Consider the following 18,133-nt stretch of genomic DNA (forward strand, 5'->3'; position numbering starts at 1 on the left):
AGAAGTAAGGGAATGGGAATGTTAAGAATTAATTAGAAATTAATTTATTATACGTAAAGATATACAGAAAAGAATATGATCGTTTCAGTTTGGATCATATAGCATATAAAACAGATACAGATAGATGTAATCATCTTTACGCAGCTATATATGAACAGTGCTTAGTAAAAAGAAACTAAAAGCCGAAATATAATAGACTAGATCCCACTGATTAGGATGTATGATTTGTCGATAAATGACTATTTAATGCAGCTTTGTGAGTAAATTTTTTTAAACAAATCAGACATTCATGAGTTTTTTCATTTATGTGCACAGACAAATGTTTTTTCAGTGTTGCTTTATCCTTAAATATCTTTTGACATGCACTACATTCATATGGTCGTTCTCCTGCGTGTACCAATATATGACTATTTAACGTTGTTTTCTGAGTAAATGCTTTATGACATACATAGCATTCATATGGTCTGTCACCAGTGTGACTTAACATGTGTTTCCGCAATGAAGACTTCTCTTTGAACGTTTTGTGACAAATATGACAGGCATGACGTTTATCACCAGTATGTATAAGCATATGAGAATTTAATCTAGTTTTTTCTCTAAAGGCCATGTTACATAATTCACAGGCAAATGGCTTTTCACCTGTATGTATCAAAGTATGTCGATTTAAATCCGATTTACGGGTAAATATTTTGTCACAAACTTTGCAATCATATTGACCCCCTGTATGTAATAGCATATGGCTATTAAGATCGGATTTTCGGGCACACGCCTTATGGCATATATGACATTCGTGTGGTTTTTCACCCGTGTGCACAAGCATGTGAGAATTTAATTTTGCCTTTTCTCTAAAAGTCATTAAGCATTCTTTACACTCATATGGCCTCTCTCCAGTGTGAACCATCGTATGCCTTATTAATTCTGATTTTCGTTTGTACGTTTTTTCACAAATATTACATGCATGAGGTTTCTCACCGCTATGCGCTAACATGTGATTGTTCAATGCTGTTTTCTGTGTGAATGATCTGTGACACATTGTACACTTGAATTGTTTGTTCCCACCATGTAATGTCATGTGCATGTTCAACTTTGCTTTTTCCCTAAATGCTGCAAAACATACATCGCATTTATATGGTCTTTCCTCTGTATGAGTAAGCACATGACGATTTAGACTAGATTTCTCTTTAAATGTCGTGTGACAAACATCACATTCAAAAACTCTTTCCTCTGTGCTCATTGATTGATCATGCTCAGAATCTGGTCTTTTCATAAACACTTGTTGTAACGTATCATTGTCGTATGGTTTTTCTAGCACATGCATTTGCATGTGGCTACGTAGACACCATTTGTAAGCGAATCGTTTTTGACAGACATTGCACTCCAATGGACTCATTCCAACATGAGTCAACATATGAGCATGTAAACTGGAACTATCCTGAAAATTTTGTTGGCAAACCTCGCACTGATTTCCACTACAGTGCATCCTTAGATGAGTGACCATGGAATCATTATTTAAAAACCATTTCTTACAAATAGAACACTGTATTTTATAAAATTTCGGCTGCTGTCCATTTGGACAAAATCCAGAATGTTTCTCTGCATCATGCACTTGAGCAAAGTTTGCATTTGTTAAGCACCTTTGCATAGCACCATCTTCTTTGTCACACAAATTTGTGCTTGCGATTTGCGCCGTCCAGTTTTGATGACTACTGGATTCTCCATCCAATTCAAGTTTCACCTAGAATTGTTTTGTTGGATCGATTGACTCTTCTACAAATGAAACTCAGTCGCTGAGAATTTTGAATGAAATTTACCATTTCATTAGAGAAGTCAACTTCATTATTTTCGATAGGTAAAAATACCTTCTCGAATGTCCCAGAGCAGATGTCCTCCATGTAGTCTGGATCAAATCTATCGCCGGGTTCTTCCTTAAGTACAACGCTTACAATGTTTTCGTCCTTAAAGTAAGGTTTAAGTTAGAGTCCTTGTGGAAGCATTGTATTGTATGGTGCTGCTGTTTCATAGAAAACGTTTACCATAACCTGACTGTCTATGTTTAACGCATCCATCGGTTCATCTTTCACTTTAAAATCTTCCATTTGCTACGATTTATTCTGAAAATAAAATTTATTTATTTAACTCTATTATGCCCTGCATACAAATAATTTGATTATAATATAAAAAGCAGAGATCATTTTTCAGATATGTAGCCAATAGTATATAAAGTCGAGTAACCTTAAATGTGTACGTGCGGTGAACAATTTAGTCGATCCAAAGGGTTTTACACATGGAATCATTTTATTTATAAAATTTTATTTCGTACGATCATTTATTCCGTTATCTGTTACGACCGAACCAATAGCAAACGATGATTCTTCTATATCTATATACTTACTACGGAAATTGCATATTTCACCCACAAAGCAGAACAGGCAAATCAAAATCTGTTAATTCCTATTCTTCTTATTTTTCGTTTGAAACGTTTTTAGTTTCTTGTATATTTTACGGTTATACACATATCCTATTATTTTCTTGCAAAAACTTATATCTGCTGGATCGATCGATTTACTTCTATATCACGAAACTATACTGCGCGTTCCACTACATATGACAAGCAAACGTTACATAAATACCATGCATCTACTACACAATTATATGCATGTAAGTACATGCATAAATTCATTACTTGACCATGCCACTATCTAATAAATTTTACATAGGATTGCACGTTGAATGATCGCGCTCAATAATGATATATTATGGAATACATCTTTTTCAATACATGTTACATGTTACATGTACAACATATTTATTTGCAATACATTCCTTTAAATTAAAAAAATGAGAAGGAATCAAGTTATTTACTTCAAATCGAGTTATTTATTGCAAATATTTCACGGCTTAAATGAGGTTAACTTTTCCTAATTATGCATTTTAATTTCTTTTTCCTCTTTTTTTTTTATTTTCTTCATGATCCTTTTATAATTGATGTATTTTCTACTTTAGTCAAATAATCGAAAGAATTCTGCAAATTAGATTAAACCTTCATTAATTTATACTGTACTTTTGTTACTCATGTAATAAAGATAAAAGACAAAAATAATCAATTCAAAGTTTCTAACATTAATTTATGTATTTACTTCTATCATAAATAAATGATACTTATGGCTAAATGTATACAGCTGTCTATCTACGTCTTTTCTTTAAAAAAAATTGATTTATTTCATCTAAACATCTTTTGTGGTGTATACAGGAAAAAATCACTTAAATTGGCTGACGAATTTTCATAAATTGTAATATCTTATTAATACTTTGTCAGTAAGAAGGATATGTAGCTGAGTGATATTTTTAATATCTGAAACGGTGCTAAATAAAAAACAAAGACCAAAGGAGCAAAATAAAAAAGAAGAAAAAAATATCTTACATTGCAAAATGTTAGCAACGTTACAGGAAATAACTTTCCCGCCGTTAAATGAAGCGGTTTCTTTGATCTTGCCATGATTATTATCAAGTTTTTCGCTTTCCTAGATTTCAGATTTACCCACTCGCATTCGTATGCGGCATCGTGTATTCTCTCAGACTATATGTGTTATAAAGAGATTTTGAATAAATATAAATAACCGATGCAATCGTGAAAAAAAAATGAAATCTAAATCTTTACCTACTTGTGTTACTAACATTTGTCCCGCCATGAAATAGAGAAACGTTTGAAGAAATGTATTTGCAAAATTACAAATTAAATAGACCACTCGAATTACAGAAAATTCCTCTTTTCCAGCGGGTACCTAATTTTAAGAAATATTTAAATATCACAGTTATCAGTTTTGTGATAACATTTTGTGATCAACATCTTGTGCAACAATTGCGATCGCATTTATTTTCGATACTTACTGTGATTAACAATAATCCATAGATACAAGCACACGTACCAAAATTAATTAACAACGCAAGAACTAACAGCGTTGATGTATTTTCTATCACGTTAATCGCTCTATAATTTTAATTGTATATGTTTAATAAAAATATTATATATATTTGGGAAAAAAATAGAGAAAAATAATGCAAATATATGTAACAACGTTACGAAATATATACCTGATGAGTCGTATGTGATCTTCTACAGTAGCTGCTAAAATCTGATTTGATGTCTGTGATTCTTTCATATTTGAAAGATGAAAACGAAGGTTTTCTAATTGGCCACAAATATGAAGGATTACAACTCCAAAAAAATTATCAATCCCGGTATAACAGAATGTCGCTACCAGTAGACTGGTAGATTGGATAATGTACATAATTTCAAAATATGGAGTTTCGGAAACATCGTACATGTAATAAGTTGGTAAAGGGAGAAGTTTCTTTATGTCGGTTACATTCGTTATATATCGAATAGTGATCCCGAATCTCGGGAAAACCATTAGCAACCATATTAAAATACATACTAATATGTAACCAAATATATTAATTGTTCTTGCCATTCTTGCTCGTCGTATCATTACACGTTCTTCAAAGTCCGTTTTCAATTTAGCCCAATCTTCGGCAATCATATTTACGATTGGCAAGAGAACTTGAAAAAAAAGGAAGCGACGTGAAACACACTGTTTCCTTTTTAACAAGAACGAGCTTACCTTCTTTTTTACTGGACACAATAATAAACTTTATTACTGTTATAGTCAAAGGAATAGAATATGCAAGATTGTCCGTCACCTCCATTAAAGTGTCACATTCTTTGATCAAAGCATATAGGCAAGGAATCGTGCAAACGAAAGTAATTAACAGAAAGTATGCCATTGTACGTAATTTAATCCAAAACTGTTTTTTTATATCTTGTTCTTCCGCAGGCCAAAGACATATTGCACTCAAACTAAACCGATTCAATTTTACTGCCCATTCGTAGTCTATGGATATATTAAGAGAGCAACGAAATTAATTAAGATTAGCAATAAGCAAAAATCATTGAAGAAATGTCAAGTAATTATAAAATACACCTGCGGTATGTTTCAACTTTAACTCATTCATCGCATTCAAATTTCTTTAAATGTACAGATAATTGTTACTCTTCCCTTCTTTCTTCTAACGCACGAACAACGTTAAAAACGTCAGATGACAGTTTTAAATACTCACGGTAATGACCTTACGATGCAGAAAAGATAAGAGAATGTTTAATTCATTCATTCTGTCCTGTGTCGTGAGAAACGAAATATGTTTCCAACATACAAGTTGCTTGTTAACATAGTTACTTTTTCACCTGTGAAAATAACTGGAAAAAACAGCGATGAAACATTTTGTTCAACTAAACTTTTAAATAGACAGAGGGAAATAGTTTCCCCTTTCTCTCGTACATTTTTAATAGTTCTGATGAGTTCGGACGGTCGATCAACTAGATCGCGTAAACGCTTTCTTTTTTCCATCTTCAGTAATTCAGTTTGAAGCAGAACCGAACACTTCATGTCGCGATATTATATCCTGCTTTTTCTTTTTGTTTAATTTGACAGTATTTTCCTTTTTTCAAAAATCAGAGTGCGAATACTGCAAAACATATATATCTGATTTATGTGTATAATTATTTTCCAAATGTTGTTTTAAAATCAAATTCGTGAACAGACGGATTTTTCTCTTCGTTCAATGTATGTAAGCACTGTACAATACATATGTATGCAAAATGAAGGAGGACTGCAATAGAGATATTAAATGGAATATTTTCGGTCTATATACAAAAGTTTAAAAAATTGTTTAATAAGATGTATCTAAAATTCAAATGCAATATATATTCATTTGATTTCAGATCAAAATTACTTTCATGAACATTTTACGCAATTATTAATTATAAAAATTTTCGTACAACTTATTCCTCGAGAAATTGTGTTGCTAACATGCTGGTTAGAATGATAGTGAGTCGATGTATCCTTTCTTTTTGAATCAGGAATTGCTTTCTCCTGGCATAGTTTTCTATGCGTTATGTTCTTTCTGGTAATCTCATTGCAGGTGCTACCTCACGCACATTTGAGTAAATTGTCACGAGCCAAATGCCAAGAAAGATTCGTAAGCTCTCCGCGTGGAGCGCCGGTGTGTGAACTACCTGTCGAAAGGCTAAATGCCGTATTTACTTATTTTAATTACTCAAGTTTTTTATGTTTCGACGCTATCTTGATTTTGACATTTTTTTTAGAACGGTGTGACGTTAACGAAAAATAGCAATTCCCGTCAAATCTAACCAACAGTTCAGAGAAACTACTTTAAGGTAATCGCATCACGTACTGGTAGGCGTTGCTGTCATTTGGCTTCTCTTCGTCTTTATTATTTTCTCTAAATTTACGGCCATACAGTTTTCTTGTGAATCACATCTTTCTTCCTTCTCGAATCAGAATAAATATTAATTTCTCAGTTATTTTCGGTTGTGTACATTCAATAATATATAAAAATCATTCTTTGAATAATACACTTGCAATAAACATAATTGACAGATTCTAATGTGTTGTTCTCTAGGATTTTCTTGTCATTTGAAAATTGTGGTTAGATACTTGTTCAACTATGTATTCTGCGAATATGTAAACATATACAAAGCAGAGTATTGTGTGATTTTAGTTGTGTCCTAAGTATGTTAGTGTGTTAATATAATTATTACAGAAGGGGCAATGTTTGCTAAGAAGAAAAAGAAACCACAAATATCTACACCGACAAATTTTGAACATCGTGTACATACAGGATTTGATAAACGTGAAGGAAAATTCATTGGACTTCCATTACAGTGGGCTTCTATTGTTGGAAACAATCAAATTTTAAAATCTACAAACAGGCCATTACCTTTGGTTGATCCAAGTGAAATTACACCTACAGAAATTTTAGATTTAAAAACTATTGTTCGAGGTCATAATGATCCAAAAGGAAGGACTTCTACCGGTGATAAGAATACTGAGAATGGGTTACCCAAGACTAGCACTGTTGCTAGATCTAATTCTCTTCGTTCCTCGAGCCCACCAAGACTCAGAAGGGATTATAGGTAATCTTTTTCCAATTGTGAAATTAAGATACTATAAATATTAAATGTTTAATTACATTTTTATTTTATAGGCATAATAGTAATTTGCCACCATCTGTACCAGAAGGACAAGAAATACCATCTGGTACTAATCAAGTACAAGGATATACTAACTTTGGAAAGCAACATAATTATTTTGATAAAATGAGACAGAATTCGCCTAATGTTGCAAGTACATTGCATCCTAATACACAAAGCATGATTCCAAATCTTCAAAATCTTAATCCAAATATGCAATCATCTCCTAATTTAACACATGTTGGTTCTAATGCCCAGAATTTATCTCTAAATTTCCAAAATTTGAGTCCCATTACAACTCCACAGTGTCCTATGCAAAGTCCTGGTACTCCTCAACTTATAGATTCTGAATTTCATAGGCTAAATACTCAAATGACTACATCTGGACAATACAATGGAAATGCCCAGGTAAACAACACTTAATTGTTACATTTTGAATGTTTAAAAATACACACCATTTCTTGTATGTATGTACAGATTTCAAACATTGAAACATCATCCAGAGATCAACAGATGACCCAAAATACTTTTTTGCATAAGTTGCAACCTAAAATTTCACCTGTAGGATCCATCGCTTCGCAGCGACCATTGAGTCAATTAAGTACACATAATGTTAATAAATATTCACAAGCATACAGTACACCAGAAAATTCGTCCATTTTGCAATCCCATATAAAAAGACCTATCGAGACGTCTCAATCGATGCATAATTTGTCAAAGTCTAATTTACCGTCCTCTGGAAATAGTTTGACACCTGATCAAAATCAAAATATGAAAAGTGCTCTGTCTTCGGGAAATCTAGCAGTTGGCTCAAGTTCCAGTACGACAAACAAACAAACAGCAGAACAAAGACTCACTCATGAACAATTCCGAGCGGCTTTACAGATGGTGGTAAGAAAATAAAAATTAGCGTCAATAATGAACGTTAAAAGAATACGATACTTTGAAGTTTATATTTGGTCTTAATCATTTAATAGGTAAGTCGAGGCGATCCAAGAGAAAATCTGGAAAATTTTCTTAAAATTGGAGAAGGAAGTACTGGAACGGTATGTATAGCGACTGAAAAAAATACAAATCGACAAGTGGCAGTGAAAAAAATGGATTTAAGAAAGCAGCAACGACGTGAACTGCTTTTCAATGAAGTGGTTATCATGAGAGATTATCACCATCCAAATATTGTCGAAATGTATGATAGTTTCTTGGTAGATGATGAATTGTGGGTCGTGATGGAGTACCTTGAAGGTGGAGCTCTTACAGATATTGTAACACATTCTCGAATGGACGAAAGTCAGATTGCCACCGTGTGTTCTCAGTGTTTGAAACCACTTGCATATTTGCATTCCCAAGGTGTTATTCATAGAGATATCAAGTCTGATTCTATATTACTAACGGCTGATGGTAGAGTTAAATTATCTGACTTTGGATTCTGTGCTCAAGTATCTCAAGAATTGCCTAGGAGAAAGTCTCTTGTTGGTACGCCATACTGGATGAGCCCAGAAGTTATTTCTAGGTAAATATTTATTCCGCTTTATATCAAAAGTTCATTCGCAATATATCGCATCAATATAAATAATGTATATTCATTGTTTCAGGTTGCCGTACGGTCCCGAAGTAGACATTTGGTCATTAGGTATAATGATCATCGAAATGGTCGATGGAGAACCACCGTTTTTTAATGAACCTCCTTTACAAGCTATGAGACGTATTAGAGATATGCCTCCACCAAAGTTGAAAAATTCTCATAAAGTGAGCTCAAAATATCCCACAATATGTTTATATAGACACAATGATGAACATATATTAATTACATTTATTGTTGCTATTGTTATTGTAAAGGTCAGTCCACGTCTTCAAGGATTCCTGGAGAGAATGCTTGTTCGTGATCCGGCACAAAGAGCCACGGCTACTGAATTGTTGCAGCATCCGTTTCTTAGGCAAGCGCAAAGTCCAAGTATTCTAATTCCATTGATGAGAGGTTCCAGACATACAAATTGCTGACAATTTGGTGTAAAAAAAAACTGGTGTGGTAATTGATTCATTCAATTGATTCAACACGGACATAGATTACAAATGTAATCGTGTTTATGATTGTTTTTTTTTTTTATTTTTTTTAGTTTGTTGTCAGATGTTACATTTTAGACTATGTAGAATGTAGGTACCTTTAAGTGGCCTTTGATTATTGAGGAAAGAAATTTATATTCCATTGTGGCTTTAGAAGTGTTATAAATTTATCAAATATTGCCTATGATTGGCATTAGCGTCGTGAAAGATATTTTTTATATCGAATTATTTAACAAAATATTGTACACATCCAAGTGCCTTCATAAGCTGTTTCTTATCTATGAGATCATTTGTAAAGTAGTAGATACAAATCTTATACCGTTCCGTTAAATGACGCGACTAATCAGCAAAACGTTGCCGATTACTCTTATAAACTTGTTAACATGTACTTAAGGTAAATAATGAATAGTCATATTTAAATCAGAAACGCTGATAAGACAGTAACGCCGAGAAGTATTCCGCAAAAAGAATTACTATTGAGTAATGCACTGCCTAAAATTAGCGAATTCTACGCCGTATAGTTTAAAAAAACAAAGCATTGACATTTTATTTTAATTTATTCGATATGCGTTGATATGACGCTTTAAATACACGCGACTGGAATAAGATCATCCAATTTTTGAAGGCTAACGTGATAAATAATCACTATAAAGTGATTATTCAAGATACTATTGAATCCAGTGCGCTTTATTCAGTATTCTTAATATATAAAATGTGTAAGAAAGTAATCTCTTAGGTTCAAAGATGCACTAAAAAAAGAAGGTGCCGTTAAGCAAATAGACAACTATAGTTATTAAAATACTTTTCAATGTGTAGATATTTTACGTGGAACACTAATAAGAGAAATTTTGAACAGTAATTGTTTCATTACATTAAGATATCTTAAGACAAACAGCAATGATTCCCAATGCCATTTATTTTGATCGAATAGAAGATCAAAATACAGTACGGACAAAGGCCATCGATCAGATAGACAACTTATGAACATGATAATTTAAGATTTAAAGTATACATAGCACTAGAATATTTTAAAAATGTAGATATTATTGAATATCACTACATAGATAAACCATATGTACGCAAGAATAACAATCACGAAGTGAAATGAATCTACCTAGCTACTTTTGCTCGCCATTCATAAAAAAATATCTTTTTAAGAAACAAAAATTATGTAAAACAATTTTTGTAAGTCTCATGCCGCCCTCTTTTTCTATCTGTTTCTATTTTTCTCCCTCCCTCTCCCCACAAACGTACAGGTATGCATGTGTGACAACAAAATATGTATACGATAAAATATTAATTACCAATAATTGATATTGAACAATTTAATAGAATAAAATTCAAAAATATATGATAAAATGAAAAATAAATTTATTCTGAATAATATAAGTTTGGCATAATTCAAGTATATTAATAAGCATTTACAAGAATACACTTTAAACATAATACAAAGTACAATATGTATTTTTTATTCCATTAGTGACATTAGTGACATTAGTATTCTTTTACGAAAATTTACATATTGTCCCGATAACAGGAACATGAACGGATTTCTGAACAATTACATTTGAGCCTGATAGACATTTAGGAATTGAACAAAAGTTAAAAAAACTTACGTTATCTTTCGATATTTATTTTGATTTCAAAGATCTCGATCGTAATAGAGAAAACATTGGGATTCAAGGAAATCCATAAATTCTTATGCAATATACGTTATGATTGCTTCAAGGATAAAGAAGCATCGACGACGCAAGGAAAAGACAAATTGAGTAATACACAAAATGAAATCAATTTGTCGTACTTTTAACTCGTCAGAGGCGCTAGCACATGTATACGTATATAATTTCAAACGTGTATTGGTTCGTGGAGAAAGATAGATTTGAAATGCTATTAGCCGATTGGTGGAACGTGACGAGCCTTCGCATTATGCTTGGTCACTGGCGCCACTGACGTTTCTCAACCAATTTAACCAATGTTTTTTCATGAATTGCATCGCAAGGAATTCACATTGTTCGAGTCATACGTCAAATATTTGTCGAGGAAAGTAACAGACTTCCGTAATTCATAATTGAAATTCATTTAGAGTTCATTTACAATAATGCTTTCTTCATTCGCTGAATGTATGGAATTCTACACGGAATTCAAAGGTAAAAAGGAGCTCTTGCATACTGTTACATGACCGTGTACAATAGCCTTTATTATAACGTGTATTCTTACATTTGCGGCCTTCATTCATATCTTGCATGATTTGATGAAAACTAACAGCAATTTTCTGATGTAAAAGAGCATGTTAAGGTGAGTTGAAACACTTGAAACATTAATCCATCCGATGGTTAAAAATAAGAATTCAAGGTAAACATTCATAGTAAATGATGCGTATCATAACAAGTTATTATGTACATAGATCTGCAGTCCATATTGTGATTATTGGCAAAATAGAGCCAATGAGAAGACAAGTTCTGCGGAGGCTCGACTCGAGTTGACCTCGAGTCAACATCGCGTGTCCGCCTTTTCAAGAGGAACGTGACGAACAAATTTGCGGGTTATTGCGTCATTCCGTATCAATGTCTGCTCTCTCTTTCATTCTCTGCCTCTCTTTTACACGCACACGTGTACGTGCTCACGCAATTTCGACGTGATACGCGTCACGTTTGTGGTCATAGATACGAAAATTTGGTAATTACTTTTTTTATAAAATTCCATTTTATTTTATTCTTCTCTTAGTACGTATTTTTCACAGTTCAGCGCGATGTAAAAATATCACCATGCTGTATACATTATCGTAATCAAGAAACTTTTTATCAGCAGAACAAAGGTCTTTAAATAATAAATGAGATAATTGTAATGCTAAACGCCGACGATGCTAATTTACATACAAATATAACGCGGGGAAAAAATCGCAGTAAGATCCTGTATGCATCGTTACATAAAAATTTCAGATATTATCATCATTATTTGTCATACATGTCATCAGATATATAACGTATCGTGAGAAAGATTGGACAAAAGATTGCGGATATATTTAGCCAATCCATCGATCAATAGATCGATCAAGAATGTTGATAAAAACATGCGGGATTATGAGGCTAAAGATCTAGCTAGTAACGTCATACTGTGATTTAAATTATACGAAATCGACATAAAAGTTAAAAGATGGAAAAAAATTAGCGGAATGATAAAAAGAAAGAGAGAATGGACACGCGTGTGCATATGTTACGTATCGCGATATGGTAGAGGAAGAAAGACCTGCGGGGAATAAGAGAATCAGGAAGGGATAGAGGATAGGAGGGAGCAGAGAGTGCAGGGTATAGAAGAGGAAGAAAAAAAGGAACACAAGAGGTGGCGGCAACTGCGAGGTCATAAATATAAGCGCTGTTATACCCTTCTACTATTCGATTGGTCGAGCCTCCGGACGAGCCTCCGCACTTGTGACGACACGTAACGCCGGGCAACGATAGAATGGACAATCGACACGGTACCGGGTGCTCCGACAAGGAGGAAGGGGAACAAAAAAAGAAGGATCCAAGACGAACCAGACGGGGATAGTAGAAACGAACAGGCTACGAACGAAGAAGAGAAGAAAGGAGCGACCTTCGAGCGCTGGATCGTGATTACGTGCTGGTTATATCGTAGCAGATCATAGTATATCCCGTTCTGCATTCTGTCGCGGAATCCGCCGAATCCGCAAATAAACCTGTTTAACTATGAGTAAAATGTAACGCTATACGACAAATCTTGTTCAGCGTTAATTTTCGAATGAGCTCGAACGTTCGATCTCACATACGAATTTCATACAAGTGACATAACTGTTTAAAAGCGATCTGGAATGAGTCACGAGAACATTCGAAATTTCATTCAAAAAATTTATGTAGCGGACGTTGAACCCTTTTCTTTTGATATCTATAATCTATTACGTTTTCGATAATGGATGGATCGAAATGGATGAAAATTTTGATTTTAATTACGTTATCTCGTGACAATGATAAGAGAAAACGAAATATACTTTGCGTTTTCAGGTGTTATTTTAATTGACGCGACTAACGATAATTTAGTCTCAAAAGTTTTATCTTTCAATCTCAATGAGTAATGCGATAACTTATGATTTGGCCGTAAAAGAGCAGGTAAGCTTTTTTTTGTTGCGTTCTAAATACGTGTATAGCTTCAACTAAAGGTAATACATTTTCAAGTTCAAGCAGCATCTTTGATGGATCTTCATTCTATAATCATCTGTCTATGTATTCTCGTAATCCAAGTTTAAGCGTATAACTTCAAAAATTGCAGGAAGAAAAAAGGAGGAAACAGAGAAGGGAAGCTCGAGGAAGGACAGTAGGAAAAAACGTGGAAAATATTTTATGCGAAAGACCGGGGGAGAGAAGAATAGAGAATGGGAGCAAACAATGAATAAAGAAAAAAAAGAAACGATGGTTAACGTTTCGGTCGGTTGGTTTGGTTATTTTCCCATTCGTTGAATAGACCACTCTTGCTGGCATAATGGACAACGATTGTTTTGTTGAACCCAAAGTGACATGCAACAGTAGTGAAACGAATGATTGCATTCTCCCCAAACGACAACGCAGTCTTGCCGGCTATCGTCCTTTTTGCTTTCCGCTTGACACCGAAGACACGCATCTGAAAATTAAAAATTAGATACATTATCGGATAGAGAATGAAAGAAAGTGGCATCTAAGCGATATCTCTTTTTATTAATCCCATACGTGTCACACTGACATAGTATTAATAAAAAATTTAAAAAAAAATTATAGATAATCCAAACGTATACAATGGCAAAGCAATGCATATATTATACGTTAGGACGAGTAACTTTTGGCTCCGTGAACTCGAGAGAATTGAAAGATCTGACACGAGTATTAAATCGCTTGTGAAAATTCAAAATGTAAAATGCTTCGAGTGAAGCAAGTCGATTCGCCGACCAACCGACAACTATCATCGATATCGTCTCGATTGGCGTCTACTGTCTCGAATATAAGAAGTATGTATACATACGTATAACTAGTAAAATTCCACTGCCTTATCTAGTAATTCTAGGTGCGATATGTTTCTTATAAATAATTACTAAGAAATTAATTTCTCAGAAAATTAGATGGAAAATTATAAGTGTCGTTTGAAAATGCAACATTTGAAGAGATCAAAAAGTAAATCGAACCAAATAAGAAGCGCACAGTGACATAATATATGTAAATAATAACTTATCATATTCATATCGGACAGAACAGTCATACGTATAATAATATAATTATTTCGTTATAAAATTGGTACTGGTAATAATAATATAAGATTTTTGCTGGTAAATATATAAATATATATGCAAATTAAACTACTTGAAAGAAATAAGAAAGGATTCTTTGGATTGATTAATTCAAAATGTGTTGTTTCTTCCTACAGATAAACAAACATGATGATAGTTATCAGTGATGTGGGATTGTTTTAGAGTCAATAAGGTGGCTGATTTAAAAAAAAAATAGACAGTAGGTATGTATAATGCGTGTCATCAGGAATTAGACAAAATTAAGACGAAACTTCGTATTTACGGAAGGTAATGACTCTAAATATATAATGCAAAAATATGTATCAATCACTTAAAGAAATTAGACAATAACCGAAACATTAAAACCAGAGGCAGCCCACAATCGAGAAATTATAGGACGAATCTAACAGAAAAATTAAGTACTCTTAAGATCAAAGAAAAAGTTATGGCTACAATTAGTTGAAGTGAATAATGTGTCAAATAGACTTAGCGGGTAAAACTAAGAGTCAATTATTTCACAATGGGGCGGAATGAATCAAAAATTTACATATTAATATCGATTAACGCCAAAATAATTTATATCACTATATCTCATTATATCTCATTATATCATTTATATCGTTAATCATTAATCTAAAATATCATGTCATTAATCCGATCTTTTATCCGACTTTGCTAGGTGTCTGGCAACTTATAGACAGAAGTGCAACGTTTTCGATAGGATCCACGCAATGCAATGTGAGAAGAAATAATATGTAGCCGGTCGATTAATCTTCGGCGACGATTCTTGAGAATTGTTCTCGTTGACCCACACCAGGGGATCCGGCCAAACGTGTCAGTCGTGCCCCTGAGTCTTAGACGAGCAGGGCATGGGGCCAATTAACTCTGACGAACGGGACAACAAGACGCGTTCGTACATTAAGCAGCGTGTCTTAGAGGCTTCTTCTGGAGTGTTCCTTCCTTCCCTCTGATTTTCCACTTACATTCTTATTCTCGTCGACCACGTAATCAGCACGCGATCCGAACGAAACGTATCCTCTGCACGCCCAGTTACCGGGGAACAAATCAACTTCGTTCCGAGGCAGCCATCCAACCAACTTCGCGCATCTACTCCTCTGTTAACCCAGATGGTTCGGCAATCGTTCGTAAACAACGGTAACTTTCCTCCGAGCGTAATTTATCGATGCAACGGAATTGGAAATAGATTTCAAACAGCCGAGCGATACACGAACGATAGTAATGATATTCGGTTTGCAAACAGGAGAAAATAATTTATCGCGCTCTGTTTTTAGACTGCTGGTCGAGGCAGGGATGATGATCGCGCGCGTTAACGCTGATGATATTGCCGATAGTTAACGAACTACGCCTGACTGCATTTCAATCACTTCGATTCTCTAACGAGTTTCTCGAACGTTCGAAGAATGCGCCCTATCGATATCTCCGCGCCAATATCGGGGATCCGACAGTCCAATAGAGATCGATCGACGCCGCGTCCGCTGCGATCGATTTAGTTAATTTATTTGGTTAATAAACGCCAAACGGAACGTCGAAACGAATGCAAAACTCGTATTAATTAAGGCGTTATCGAAAGGCGTTTCACACGGCGGAGGATTGACGATTGAGCAGCATGTACACATCGCGTACATGGCGTGTACATTGCATTGGGATTAAACGGAAAGAAACGCAGGATCGAAGAACGTTCGATCATCACGTGACTTGTGACGCCTGGCAGACGGCAGACAACGATGGCAACGAGAGAACGATTGAATAGCGCGCGCATGCTAACGCGTTACCTTCCCAATGTGTTTCGCGTACGCTACTAAATTGCGCGCTATTAAATTCTTCCTCACCTTGCTACTACTTGTACCACGTTTGAAAACATTTGCATCAAATCAAAGTTCACAGCAGCATAGTTTCGACGCGCACTAGCCGTCCCGAACAACTGCTTGTTTTTTCTTTTTTCTTGCCGCGCCCATTCAAGTTTTCCATTTGCACTTACGCGAAAGGAACAACGTCGTTTACCTTTCGTTTCATCGAACGTAAATACATTTTTATGTAAACGATCGGTCGATCGTACATAGAAATAAAGCGAGTGTCCGGCATTAACAAGCAAAGTATGAACTAAGCATGCTAAGGATGCACAGATTAATTGTTTCTTACGATAGATTAACTGCCCCTCTTTTTCGATTGGTCTCGATTTGTTTTCTGCCGTCAGGCTCTTGTTCGTCAATTTTTATCAATCATTACTAGCTACCAGGTATTTTTCCTTCGATACGATGCCAACAATTTGCTTCATCGATTAACCCCTATCGATCAATGAGTTGACCGTGTTCCGTGATGTAACGACGCGCGACAATTGTCGAAGAGCTCCCCGATCGTCGGAGAAACGGAGAGAGGAGAAAGGAGTCAATCTTAAATATCAGTTGAAATGATACTTGCAAGTCGTTCTACTCTTCGCATTCAGTATTGAAATTTCAATTCGATGTCACACTGGTGACACCGGTCAGATGAAAAACCTCTGACTTCTGCTTCTCCTCTTCGTCTCTCCCCGCTCTGTCGCGCGATTATTGTAAATCACGTCAAAGTTTTTCTTTTTATAATATTTCGTAACTGTTTGCCCGTAAGATAATGGTGATTTCGATCAATCGTTTCTATCCGCTTTTGTATTTGCTAACACACTACATACTATGTAAACATTACGAGCACATCTCGCACTATGATGAATCGCAGATGCTTTATACATTATGCATTTACATGTTAGAAAACAACTCACGCCTAAATATTACGACGTTTTGATATGGCGTAGGAAAATCTACATCGAGCGTAGTTAGGTATTTCAAAAAGGAGTTGTGCATGCCAATGTCCAAGTTCAAGATTGCAACGCAGTAAGTTGCAAATGCGGCGGCTTTGGTCGCGAAATATCGTCGGGAATTTTTTTCACATTTACTCGCACACTCGCAGTTTCTAGACTTAATTACTCTGAATAATCTGAAGATACATTCAAACTGCAGACTCTTCTGTAAGACCTCCGTTGTCTTTCGCCATTTCAACGTTTCTTGTTCCGTTAAGTTGAGCCAGCGTTATCTATAAAGAGTATTTAATTGCTCTATTATAATTTATCAGAGTAATTTGCAATACAAAAAAAAATACTGCTCGAAAAACAATAAAAATAACAACAGTGACTCAAACAAAACCGGTTGCCCTGTACACCATTTTTTTTTTCCAACATTGTCATAATTTACATACACGTATGATACAATGTGTAAAACGTTCGACCACCACGTTTCCTTGAACCAGAAGGTACAATTCGAATTACAGCTTCTTTTCAGAAGTACGAAAGAAGAGCAAGTTGAAAAGGAAGAAGGCAGGAGGAGATAAGAGATGAGACGCGTACTTGCACGCGTGTACGCATGGACAGGATCGAGGGCGACTGTATACGGTGGCGACCGAACGAGGTCGAACGACTGGAACCTTCCGTGAAAAGTCCAGAGGATATTGGCGTCGTAGTTCGATCATTGGAGAAACCCGACGTTCCGATTTCATTTCTCGCTATTCAATTATTCTTCGTTCCTGCTATGAGAACTAAACTACATACGCACGTACGAATGAACATTTGCGAAATGATCTTCAATTGTAACCTCTGTCTCCGTTAAAACGACTTGATTCTTCGAGCGCGAGAGATTAAAAGAGGAAAATGAAAGGACTTCGGCGAGCTGACTTTTGGAAAATATGTCAGACACGTTGCAGATGGTGTG

At 35.0% G+C, this 18,133-nt stretch overlaps 4 protein-coding genes and 2 long non-coding RNA genes across 9 annotated transcripts in view; 3 read left to right on the forward strand and 3 right to left on the reverse strand.

The window, feature by feature from the left end:
• Positions 1-28: 28 nt before the first annotated feature.
• On the reverse strand, positions 29-2,597 carry LOC122532164 (zinc finger protein OZF-like). Of its 4 annotated transcripts, none has more exons than XM_043660701.1 (4): positions 2,393-2,597; positions 2,034-2,111; positions 1,812-1,955; positions 29-1,735 (listed from the first exon to the last, which is right to left on the reverse strand). In XM_043660701.1, the coding sequence occupies exons 2-4, from the start codon at positions 2,094-2,096 to the stop codon at positions 212-214; spliced, it is 1,731 nt and encodes a 576-aa protein (XP_043516636.1). In that variant the 5' UTR covers positions 2,097-2,111; positions 2,393-2,597; the 3' UTR covers positions 29-211. The 4 variants fall into 4 exon arrangements, with proteins under 4 accessions (XP_043516636.1, XP_043516637.1, XP_043516639.1 ...); XM_043660702.1 differs by lacking the exon at positions 2,393-2,597 and adding an exon at positions 2,233-2,374; XM_043660704.1 differs by having other exon boundaries at positions 29-1,767; positions 1,860-2,111; positions 2,393-2,595.
• LOC122532171 lies at positions 2,577-4,944 on the forward strand. The gene is made up of 3 exons (XR_006307463.1): positions 2,577-2,658; positions 4,668-4,762; positions 4,836-4,944. It is a non-coding gene; the product is annotated as an uncharacterized LOC122532171 (long non-coding RNA).
• Positions 2,863-5,898, reverse strand: LOC122532166 (odorant receptor 30a-like). Its single transcript, XM_043660707.1, has 9 exons — positions 5,837-5,898; positions 5,337-5,667; positions 4,983-5,254; positions 4,623-4,892; positions 4,093-4,561; positions 3,889-3,988; positions 3,663-3,782; positions 3,422-3,577; positions 2,863-3,022 (listed from the first exon to the last, which is right to left on the reverse strand). Exons 3-9 carry the CDS (start codon positions 5,011-5,013, stop codon positions 2,966-2,968), a joined length of 1,203 nt encoding a protein of 400 aa, XP_043516642.1. The 5' UTR covers positions 5,014-5,254; positions 5,337-5,667; positions 5,837-5,898; the 3' UTR covers positions 2,863-2,965.
• A 731-nt stretch (positions 5,899-6,629) lies between these two features.
• Positions 6,630-10,466, forward strand: LOC122532162 (serine/threonine-protein kinase PAK mbt). Its single transcript, XM_043660696.1, has 6 exons — positions 6,630-6,994; positions 7,066-7,459; positions 7,529-7,942; positions 8,029-8,561; positions 8,644-8,797; positions 8,888-10,466. Exons 1-6 carry the CDS (start codon positions 6,630-6,632, stop codon positions 9,047-9,049), a joined length of 2,022 nt encoding a protein of 673 aa, XP_043516631.1. The 3' UTR covers positions 9,050-10,466.
• Positions 10,467-10,821: 355 nt separating this feature from the next.
• LOC122532167 (RING-box protein 2) overlaps positions 10,822-18,133 on the reverse strand; it is a 31,419-nt gene continuing 24,107 nt past the window's right edge. Inside the window, exon 2 of the mRNA XM_043660709.1 lies at positions 10,822-13,741. Coding sequence (XP_043516644.1) covers positions 13,563-13,741 — 179 coding nt within the window. The 3' untranslated portion in view covers positions 10,822-13,562. The remainder of the gene's footprint in view (positions 13,742-18,133) is intronic.
• Positions 14,522-16,580, forward strand: LOC122532170. Its single transcript, XR_006307462.1, has 3 exons — positions 14,522-14,602; positions 15,058-15,533; positions 15,671-16,580. It is a non-coding gene; the product is annotated as an uncharacterized LOC122532170 (long non-coding RNA).

Source organism: Frieseomelitta varia, unplaced genomic scaffold (assembly GCF_011392965.1).
Source record: "Frieseomelitta varia isolate USP_RPSP 00005682 unplaced genomic scaffold, Fvar_1.2 scaffold_440, whole genome shotgun sequence".
In the NCBI taxonomy this organism is placed as follows: domain Eukaryota; kingdom Metazoa; phylum Arthropoda; class Insecta; order Hymenoptera; family Apidae; genus Frieseomelitta; species Frieseomelitta varia.